The sequence below is a fragment of the Diorhabda sublineata genome, chromosome 3, assembly GCF_026230105.1.
Source record: "Diorhabda sublineata isolate icDioSubl1.1 chromosome 3, icDioSubl1.1, whole genome shotgun sequence".
Classification (NCBI taxonomy): domain Eukaryota; kingdom Metazoa; phylum Arthropoda; class Insecta; order Coleoptera; family Chrysomelidae; genus Diorhabda; species Diorhabda sublineata.
In genome coordinates, this window is record NC_079476.1 from 28,206,289 (window position 1) to 28,218,297 (window position 12,009).

The 12,009-nt window shown below is 31.5% G+C and overlaps 1 protein-coding gene across 4 annotated transcripts in view; it reads left to right on the forward strand.

Annotated features, from left to right (window-relative positions):
• LOC130441264 (sex peptide receptor) overlaps positions 1–12,009 on the forward strand; it is a 138,687-nt gene that overhangs the window by 41,069 nt on the left and 85,609 nt on the right. For all 4 annotated transcript variants that reach the window (XM_056774854.1, XM_056774853.1, XM_056774856.1 and 1 more), the window contains exon 2: positions 5,245–5,743. In XM_056774854.1, coding sequence (XP_056630832.1) covers positions 5,363–5,743 — 381 coding nt within the window. In that variant the 5' untranslated portion in view covers positions 5,245–5,362. The remainder of the gene's footprint in view (positions 1–5,244; positions 5,744–12,009) is intronic.

Sequence of the window (12,009 nt, forward strand, 5' to 3'; positions counted from 1 at the left end):
GAAATTGTACAAGATATCAATTTGAAAACGATTTTGTATTTTGGACTTCATAATTCACATGCAAATCCACGATATACTTATTTTTACAGGTTTATGTGTTTATTTTATAATTACATCCACTCTCTATCGAGACCGGAGAGAACCTCTAAAATTTTCAACGGAAGGAAAATTGACTGATTTTTTTTCATTTTTGATTAATATCGCATACCTGATCCTCAATAATTCGCTAGAAGTCTGTTAAAAACTATTCAAAACAGTGTTATATTAATTTTTATGAAATGAAATGGATGACGTAGAGTCGTTCCATAAAACGATAAATTCCCAAATTATGTTCATTTCTCGTATTCAACTAAATAATGAAGAATCCTATAACTAACCTAAGCTAGGTTAGTTATAGGACTTTTTTACTTGTACAAGTTTTGTTAAATATTCTTTATTCAACATTCTCGACACTGTTGTCGTCAAGCCAGCTGGTTTTATTATAACTAAGAATAAGGACGCCCAATTGAATTGCCTTGACTATTTCCTTCGAAAAATTTAAGCCAACCAAAAAGCTGTAATATTTTATGTTTACCTAGCAACGATCAAATTTGAGCGATAATACTGCACTAGTGCAAATTATCGATAGTTTGCACTAGTGCCAAATTTTCGTCTAGGTCTAGGATTAATAAACATCATTTGGTTTTAATTTTATATTTTAAGAAAAGGAACAATTATTGTTTATTTTAAATTAAATTTTTCTCAGGAAATAGTCTGCCAAAATGCCCTCTCGTGCATGTCAAATTGTCTCATAATTTAAATTATCAACAATTTGACATGCACTCGGGACATTAATATTGAAAATTTCCTTGTATTTTTGCCTTCCTTCTATCAGAGGCAATATTCTCTCCACCCAGCCTAAAGGTTTGTCTCACCTATGATGCTTGCGTTTTCCACAGTTTGAGGTGTTTCTCTATACTCAAGTAACGGGTTTCACTGCTTGCTCGAGTCCTATCAGAAGTTAGGTTGCTTTAAGCGTTGCATATGAGTCCCCTATGGCCAAAAGCGTAACAGAAGCGTGCCTTGCTAGGGGAAAGGATGTGTCCTCTAGCTCCATTTCGTGTGTATCTACCTGCTTTTTTTGGTCCATAGATGCAGTAGCTGTCGCTCCCAACCGTGTAGTCTGTCCGTCAACTGATCAAGTGAGTAGGATTTCTATATTCTGTCAGGAGGTATCATGAGGATTTCCTTTGCTCTGAGTTCATTCGACTTATGTTAGCTTGGCAATGCCTATCTTCAATTCGAGGCGCAAAAATCACTTTAAAATAAATGAGCTTAGGCATTACATTCAATTGTCTTCAAACAATGTACACAAATAACCGAAAGTGTTACAGAAAATGCGGGAGAAAAATGATCAATAAAAGATATCTGAATAATAAATCAGGTCGTGTTACATGATCGCCTTGATTTGTAGGGCGTGGAGCAAACTCAAATTTACACCTTAATTGCTTAATCCACCATGTTACTTCGCAATATGGTACACTAGGTAGGAATATCATAAAGAAGAGTAAGAACACTAAAGATTAACATGTAAAGTGGAAATCAGAGTATTTCTCACAATATTTACTTAACTAATGAGTGTATGTTTCTTCTTGCTACGCTTGTTAAGAAACAATAAGAATCGATAGAATAGTTACCACGATCATTTGACTAAGCACATCCAGATTTCAGCCTATAGACAGCATCTAAAATCGATTGATACAAAATTTAATGAAAAAAATAAAAGCTGCATGAAAAGAGCTTTGGGAAGAAGCTTTTCGAAATATTAGAAAGAAGTTTATCACTTTATCACAGTTCAGAAAACATTGAACATAATTTTGAATATCAATTAATTACTCAAACTTCATTACCAAAAACCAAATCATGAAATATTTTCACGCACTAGAAAAAAATCACTCAACCAACATTTCCTTTTTAGGAAAATGTTGTATATGTTTATCGATAAGCAGTCTACATTTTTCATTGTTTCATCGTAATTTTCTTTATCTCAAAACCAATTAAAATGATAAACTTACCCTCAATCTCAGGTGGTTTCATACGTTACCTTAATATAAGGGTTACGGTGACATCTAATTAGCTCCCAAGGCAATTGACTCACAACCTTCAAGTTTCAACCTTCAAATAATGAATGCGCAGGCAATTTATAGCGTTTTTCCCAATTCAGTTAGTTTTCTCATTTTTTGAGAGCACTGTAATTCTAAAACCTATTCCTGCTAAATAAGATTTCTTTCTGGATAATTTATTTTTCTAATTAAATCCTCCAATTTTCTTGAAAAAATGCTGCTTTTCCATTACAATACTTTTCTATGAATCAAATACACGCCTAGTTCAAAAATTTGATCGACACAATAAGAAAAATTGAAATTTTCAATTTACTTTCAAATAATATCTAAAGCTTGGAAAAATGAATGTGAAAATTAAGCTAAAGAACAATAAATGGGAGTGGTAGAAAATTTTTAATTAAAAATATGCTGGTTGTCGGAACGGATATCATATTTTTTATCGACTTTATTATTACTAAAACTACTCGTAAAATTCGAAAATAAACAAAGGCAATACTTATGTAATTTTCAATTTAATAGGGAAGTTTGAAATAAAAACCTTCAGGTGTTGATGGGTGAAATGTATAAAGAGTAAAACCACACACATTTGACGTGGTTAAATTAATGTTAAAAATATTAATCTATGGTTCTCATATATAAAATGAACAATATAAAACAGTTCACTTCGATTCTTTTCAATATTTATTGGAAATAACAGAAATATAACATGTAAGGCGCATTCAGATATTCTATATTATACATTTATGAATCAATGTGAAAATTACGTGAATTGTTTCGAAACATTTCACGGGTTATTAAACCTCGTTATTTTAGCATTCATGACTTTATTTCTGTTTTTAAAAAATTTTCTGTACACATGTGTGCGTAAAGTATGTTTCTTCACGCATTGAGAGGAGTAAGCTCAATTCGTATTTAGAAGAAACTATAGGTAACGCTTTTATTGATTCCTAAGAGAATATATTATATATTGATCAATATTTTAATCAAAATTAGTACACAGCAATAGACGAATGCAATTATTGAAAATACTATAAATAAAATATTATACAGAGTTTTAGGTATGGAACGCCTCAATTATCTCTGAAGCGGCTTGTAAGATTTTCATAAATTTTTGTCTACAAGGATCTTGTGATAAGGCAGGTATTATGGTGGTATTTACATTGTTGTCAGATATTTATTTTTTCCGGAAAAATAATGAGCTCTGTTATTTCAAACGGATCATATTTCCAAATCCAAGTAAGTATATTCAATTACATCTAAAATATGTGGTGCCCCACCTCACTATGCGTGTGTGGTGAGGCAATATCTAAATAATATGTTTCTCAGAAAAAAAAATTTCTACTTCACAAATGTGGATCTACTTCTAACATGACACAAACATTTAATGTTTTGCAGGTTTTTGTTAGGTTTTCTGCGCCATGATTAGCATAAATATTTTACTGCACCAGTTTCGTTAAACTTTTTCCTTACCTATTGACACTAGACCTTGTTACGAGATTTGTATTGGCACATAAATTATTAACAAATATTCAAATTAAAGAGTTTATTCAATCGTAGACATCTAAATCTACAATATATATTCTAACTTTGGTGCAGATACTTCAAATGTAGCCGTAACTCCGAAATTATGGCATTTGGGTATAGAGAATATTACATGAAAAAAAAATCAATATTTCTCAAATATATACGGTGATCTATTTGAAATAACAAAGTTCATTATTTTTCCGGATTTCCCATAATACTGGCCGTATTACAAGACCCTTGCGCACAAAAATTTATAAAAATCCTATAAATCCTTTGATTAAACTAAATTAAAACTCAATATGAGTGATATGTGCAACTATCCAATTTCAATGCTTTAGCTTGGCCTAAACAGATGTGGGTAGATTCAGCAATTACAGTATTATTACTAATTTCAGTTAGTATTCCATAGGAAGAATTGCCGGTAACGAGCGTGGATATAGTAGAAATGGTGTTATCTTCCAATAAAATCTTATTACCATTATTTTCGGATGGAAAAGGGATATTATAACTCATTAATATTTATTTAGAATTATTATTTGTTTTACTTAAAGTAGAGTCTACGTAAGCTAAACTCTCTGCAACTCTAGATAACATCCAGCCTCCGTGCTTTTTTACGGCTAGGATGTCTCCTCGAGAGTTTGTTAAGATGGTTGCGATGATCTTGCTAAAATAGATGTTTTTGCCCACTGGGTTGTTTTGTTAATTTATCATTCACATAATTTGAGAAGAATCTGGAAGTATCCACCATAGGAGGTGATAAAGCAATATACTTTCTAATACAAGTCAAATAGTTTAGTTTTGAATTAGTTGGATTCAAAATAGTAAAAACCCTTTCTGTCCATTTTTTAGTTTCAGGAATTCTAATGATTGAGATTGTTTCCTTACCTGCAATAACCCCAATTTTAATTTTGTCAACTTAATATTTTCTCTATTCTCTTCCACGAAGGTGCGTTTTTTTGTAGGAAAAGTTATAATTATAATTCGTACTCAGATGATAATTATCGTTTTCGATTATATTTATGTCAATACCAATATTGTCATCTAGTAGTTTTGAAATATATTTTCAAGCTTGCCACAGCTTGTTCTAGCACTTGGAAGTTTGGGACATACCATTTGCAGATTCAATTTGAATAAATTCTGCTACAAACATTCAATCACAGTATCTTTCAATCTTACTCCATACATTCTAAGTAGAAAATAGGAGAATGGAAAGATGCGTGACTATCATATAAATCAAAAGATGTGCCATAAATTTATTATTTTTTGTTATTCGAATTGCAAAAGGATATACATTCTAGTGTTTTTATATACTATTCCTACTTTAGATGCTGAATTATGTAAAGTAGCTGCTCAGTTTAAAGTGCTTTATTGTATAATGAGTTTTAGAATATACTTTTTTGTTATTTCTAATCCCACTTCTCCTGGTTATTAAAATTTTATCAATTATTATATCATGTTTCTTGAAAACAAATTTCCATAATACATATGGTTTCATTCCAAAACTTCAATGAACTCACTTTTACCCCGCGGCTTTTGAATATCATTATTATACTATGGGTATAGATATACAAACTTATATAACTTTCATATATTTATACTGACTTTCTTCTTATTACAGATTGTCATCGCGTAGAAAATAGTAGAAGCATGAAGAATCAAGCGCGTATTACAAATATCCCATCCAATAACAACGATCATCAAGTTAACTACTGATCGATAATTCGTCGGATAACATCATGGCCGAAAACGATACTTACATAAACCAAGATAGGACATCATCGAATCTGACACTTCATACAATGGATTCAAATTTATCACATTTAAACGTAATAAATATCACAACGGAAATGCCTATTACGTACGCTATACCGTTATATGGTTACCTAATGCCCATCTTACTGATAATAACCATTGTTGCTAATACGTTGATTGTAATAGTATTGAGTAGAAGGCATATGCGTAGTCCTACCAATGTTGTACTAATGGCTATGGCACTGTGCGATATGTTCACCTTATTAGTTCCGTCACCTTGGTTGATCTACATGTACACTTTAGGAAACCACTACAGACCCCTATATCCAGCTGGACTATGTTACGCATGGAGCTATATGCATGAGGTGAGTAGAAAATCATTCAATCTCAAAAATTGATTTCCAAAAAATCGATTTCTAGTATTTACAATGTAAATATAAATCCATTTTATGAGAAACAACAAAGATACTACAATAAACAATATCTGGGGTATCTTTCCATTGCAAGTGTAATACATGTAGAGAGCTGTTTTTTTATAGGCAACTTATGAAAATCCACAATTCCTTTTTCCATATTAGTCCCTTCTATTATTTGTGATAGTTGTTGCTGTGATTAAATATCTAAAATTGAAATATTTATTCGATTTATTGCTTGAGAACAGGCTAGATGATCAGCAAAATGATCAAGAAGAATCCTGTAAAAAGTCTATTTTTGCGAAAAAAGCTTTCCTTAATACTCCTTGTTGTATTGTTGTACCGTTAGCATCACCTTTTGATTGTAGTATAGATTAGTTGTAATACTATAAGAAAAATTGTTTTTGTTGTTGGGAAAATATAAAGAGTAAACAAGAATCTCAAGTGTTAGTTAAACATTATATTTTACGTCCGCTGGAAGATCGTTCTCTCTTTTTAAAATTGACTATATGAATAGGGAATGATGTTGAACATCCGGACCCATCATGTACTGCAACTACTCAAGAAACAATTAATAAGCGATAGACTTCATCCGAGGAACGGAAATTTTTCTACAAATGAGGTCATGTCTTCAGATTTTTCAGATTCCATAGGTGTTATCACAATTGATTATTTATAAGAACGGATAACAATAGCTTTTGATATTGCTTTGATAATGTTGTTTTGAATTGCTGATACGTTTTCGTGCCAGATACGGGAATAAAACGACCTCATTTGTTGAAGAAAATAAATAATGCAGCTATTAATGCAGGAAAATTAACAGTACCGAAGAAATAATGATAAAGATATTTTGTGGAGTTTCGAACGATTATTTTTCGGATTGTTTGAGAAAATCATAAACTCGTTGTATCAAGTGGAAACTATATTGGAAAAAATAAATATACATAATACAGTTGAAAAGTTACTTTCTCCCTAAACCACTCTTGTAGATTTTGCTTTTATATTTCTTCTTTACTTTCTCTACGTAGAGAAAATTGATCATCAGCACTAGCTTCTTTTAAAAGACATTTGCCATAATTCATTTTTTGAGGGAACCCAACCACATATACTGTAATTTTATATCTTAACTGATAAACTTAAACGATATATTTTCATTAATCAAGATTTAATCTAGTAGTATCCTGTAGCCCCCTTTTACTTTTTACTAAAAATTTCAAACAAAGTCCAGTAAACTAAGCGAAAGCAGCTGTTTTCACAAATCTTATTTCACTGCCTTAATAACAGTGGAAGTTTTACAAAAGTTCCATATTATTCTTTTGTGTTAAAATATTCTTCCTAAAGCTCCATTATTATCTATGCTAAAAGTTATAGAACATGGAAGTATTTAAATAATTACATATGAATAGACATATGAATAGACAAATTGTATGAAATTGTATATCTTTTATTTTGCTGTCATCGTCCAAAATCATTCTATGGATTAATCGACATTTACCATCAATATAACATATACAAAAAAAATGTTCCAAATTGGTAGCCATTACATATTGTCAGTCAAAACTTTTCAAGCTCTATATCCTGCTGTTGTTCATCCGTCTTATTCACCGGTTCTTACGCCTGCCGAATTTTATTGTTTTTAAAAATGCTCGTGGTACCATAGGTTTTTCTACGGACTTTTTTACATCCTTACTTTATCTAAGATTTTGAAAACATAAAAGGCTATGAAATAATTTATGTTTTTTTCACTTTCACATTCAATTAATTTCCAATTGTTAACAAATGGAACCAAAGTATGTTAAGACAAATAAATTTTGCTTTAGGCAGATCCAAATACGAGATATCTAGTTTGCAATAGAAATTTTAATTCCAAATTCAAAATGTTTCTCTTTACCTCTTATGATTTTGAATAGAGAAAAAATTTTAATCCGCAAAATAATCCGAGTAAATGCAAAATTGCGAGTAAAAATAGACACTTTTAGTCCGTATGATATATACTATTTTTTCTCCAACCAAGTCAAAATTAAAATAAAGTTAGTTTTATTCAAAAATCGTTAATAATTTGGTAATAAATTTGAACACCTATTAATTATAATAGCAATAACAAGTAGTCATGGTAGTCATGGATGTCTGGTATTGTTGGTAAATATCGATTCGATTGTCAAGTAGACGTACTAATCATATAATTTTTGTATTAGTTTTTATGCTGCTTTCAAAATGAATCCCGAACACGATGAAAATATACCTGCGGTTACATTGGAAAGTGCCGAAGCAGTATATCTAAATCTTTTGCCACCCAAATCTCGCCAAGTCTATGAACTAGCACATCAGCGATTCATGGACTGGTGTAAAGAAAAAAATGTGCAAAACTATGCGGAGAGTGTTCTTATGGTGTATTTCTCAAATTTAACGAAGACCGTCAAGCCATCCACTCTTTGGTCACAGTATTCAATGTTGCCATCCACACTGGATATCAAAAATGGTGTGGTTATTAGTAAATATTCAAAATTACGAGCATTGTTAGAAAGGGAAAGTGATGGATATATACCTAAAAAGTCTAGGGTTTTCACAAAGGAGGAAATGGATCGGTTCCTGGATATGGCACCTGATAATTTATATTTGATGATAAAGGTTGTTCTAGTATGAGGAATTGGAGGGGCTATGCGTTGTGACGAACTAGTTCATTTGAAAATTGATGACATTTAGGATATGGACTCGGACCTGGTCGTAAAAATTTTGCAGACAAAAAACAAGAAACCTCGTTTGTTTACCATTATAGGCGATAATTATATGCGTTTATTTCGAAAATATGTTGCACTACGGCCATCAAATATACAGGACCATCGTTTATTTTTGAAGTATGTTAATGGAAAGTGTCAAAGAATAGTTGTTGGTATCCACAAAATTAATGCCGTGCCGGAAGAAATTGCAAAATTTTGGAAGTTAGGAAATTGGAAGGAGTATACTGGACATTCGCTAAGAAGAACATCTTCTACATTTCTTAATGATGGTGGCGGTGACCTCACTTGTCTTAAAAGACATGGAGGTTGGAGATCGAGTACGGTAGCAGAAGGATATATTGAAGAATCACGTATCAACAAAGAGAATACTGCCAGAAAAATATTGCAATCTGACAAAAAAGTACAACGACAAGTACCTGTTCAGATATTTCATCGAATGTTTCATCAACAGTTACGGAGAATATTTTGAGTTGTTCTAACATTAATGAGAATCTTTTGAATTGTTCGAAAATTGTTAGTGATAATTTCAGTGGTGCTTTGAATTTTGGCAATTATTCCAATTGTACATTCAATATCACTATAAAATAACAAATAAATACCTATATATAATTGCCCAATTAGTTTGTTTTACTAAGTTAGTAAGACACAATGTTTTTTTCTTCGAATTTCAATTAGAGAGCTCAAATGCAATTACTTTTAGTCCTAGGATTAAAAGTGTTGGTAAGCAGCGAGCAAATTTTTGTACGGTAAGGGAATTGATGGCACCTGAAAATAGTACTAAAATGTCAACATTTTTTGATGGTTGGAGAAAAAATATTTTACAGCGTCCGCCTCGTTATTTTATAGCAGTAACTTATTTTTTCACAGAGACTGAGTGACTATAAAATAATAAATAAATAATTAGATTCGTATTTTGCAATGTTTGATAATTCATTACCTCTACTTATTGATTGAACTATAAATTGAATACTTTTGTACTTTAGGTAGGATTTAAGATGAGTAAGTACCATAAAATTATAAATTTTATGGTACCATAAATTCGCTCCGATAATTGACAATAATGTCTAGTTTCCTCAGCATATATTAACATCGATGAAAACATAACAAATTCTCAATTATCTAAATAATTTCTTCATTTTCTTTCCTGTGAATAAATATTAACTGTAACACCATATCCGAATTTCCAAAAATCCGGTGGTTGATCATTATTGTGCGAGGAGTCTTTTGTCATATTTGTTCCGATTTAATTTTGAAGCTTTCTCTCTAAAATAAGTCGAATATCTCAAAATATTGAAGTAATTTGAAGAGAAACGATAAACACCAAGTTTTATCATGCTCCATCGTTATCACTAATAGGACATGCTCCATTTTCTTGCCACGGTATACGTTCAAGTTTAAGAGCTTTCCGACACTACCACATTGTTATTCAAAGCACACAGAAATTATGTAACTACCACCCTAACATATTTCCGCTCGGTTTTCGCTCGACTTGTCCATATCTTAGTTCTGTAAACATCGTTTTAGGAAGTCTCTTCGGGACCATTACCGACCTATGCTACGCCAAACTCCACCTTTCTTTCACAAGCGCACGTTTTGAATATAAGAAAGGAAAGAAATATATGCTGGAAAGTTTAGTATACATAAATTTATATATTTCATTCATACTTACATTTTTAGAACAGTATAGAATAATTACAGGCTACTTCCTTTCAAAATATAAAGGAGAAAGTTGTACGGAATTGAAAAATCAACAGTTCACGTCAATTCTTTTTCGCCCACAACTTCAAAATAGGAAGATGGGGAAAACCGTTAAATAATTTCTGGTTTTCTTCTGCCGAAAATACCATTTTTACGAAATTAGTAGAGATATATTTTTTTAATGTTGACTGAAACCTAATCTTCTATTTTTTTTAATGTTTTCCACCTACACATTCCTGACTTCTTTCTACTACGTCGGGTTGCAAGCCATTTGACTCTTTCATTAACCACTTATATTTCTTCGACACTAGTGACCTATTGTTGGACGGTTTTGTATAATAAGATATAATAGTTTTGCATCATGTCACTCTTATTCTCAACATGCGAATTATTTCTATAAAAGTATTTCAAGAGAATCATTTTGTGACGTCTCTTGTCAGTTAATTGCCTTTTGAAATGTCCATATTATCGCTTTTTATTTGAATTGATTATGTTATATGACGTTCAATCATAATATTGCTTAGAATTCACACTTTTTATTAAAAATTGTTGCCAGTATTTAATACAAATTTCGCACAAAAAGGAATGATTCCTATGAACTTTGTATCTCTGAGAAGAGCCGAGTACTACATCTGAATTATTACCAAAGAATTCGGCTCTTGGGAAAAATAAAAAATATGACAATGGAATAAGTGAGTAAGTAAATGCGTTGGTAAAAATATAAATAAGCTATAACCCGATTTCAGATAGATCACGTATCAGCTAATTACGGATCCTAACCCAAAAACAGATTTCTGAACGTCACTTTCAATTTTCTTTGGAAATTTCAAATTTAGAACATGATCTACAAGAACTTTTGATTCTTAGTACTTTTTTGCGTTAATCATCCTATGATGTTCTAGATGTTAAGTGATTTTTATTATGCAGTTATCAACGATTTACCCCTTCTCATGGAATTTGTCCTGAAGTTTGATACTAATGAGCTATATTTATGCAGAAATGCCAATAAGTATGAAAACCGCATACCTCAGTAACTTATCATGACGATTCTGTTAGAAATTAATTGTAGATATTTGAGAGGAATAAATAATTTTAAGAATCAAAGACAAATGAAAGAACCTGTCAGCTAATCAAATTCACACACGGGTTTACCAGGATAGAAAGGATCATTTAATATGATTACGACCCGATAAACTCGATTAGTTTCCGAACAACGATGTACGTGATCTGGGTTAGGTTCCGAACATACAGATCATGATCAGTTTAATCCGATCATAGTTTCCGAAAAGTCCTAATAGCATTCTTAAGAGTACAAATGAGGTATGGGTCCTGCTAACGTGAGGAGACCAATTTATTATTATACAGACTGAGTTTTATGTATGGATCGCCTTAATTATCTCAGGAACGAAATAGATCACCCTAAATATTTTGTGTTTTTAGAAATCCTTGTTATTTTTCTGTGGCTATGACTGCTACAATAACAAAGTCAACAAGAAATCCCATAACAAGATCTACTGCAAGTAAATTAGTTTAATAGTTTAACGAAACTGGTTCAATAAAAGACTGCATCAACTGAAAACAAACCTTTAGATGTTTGTGTCCTGTTAGACGATCCACACTTGAGGACTAGACAAATATCCAGGGAACTTGATATTTCGCAAATATCCGTATGAAACTTTTACGTGATAATAAATTCATTTATCCATGGAAAGTAACGTTGGTTCAAGTGTTGTCATTAACAATGTCCCAAACAACAATATTTGGCTACAACAAGATCGTGCC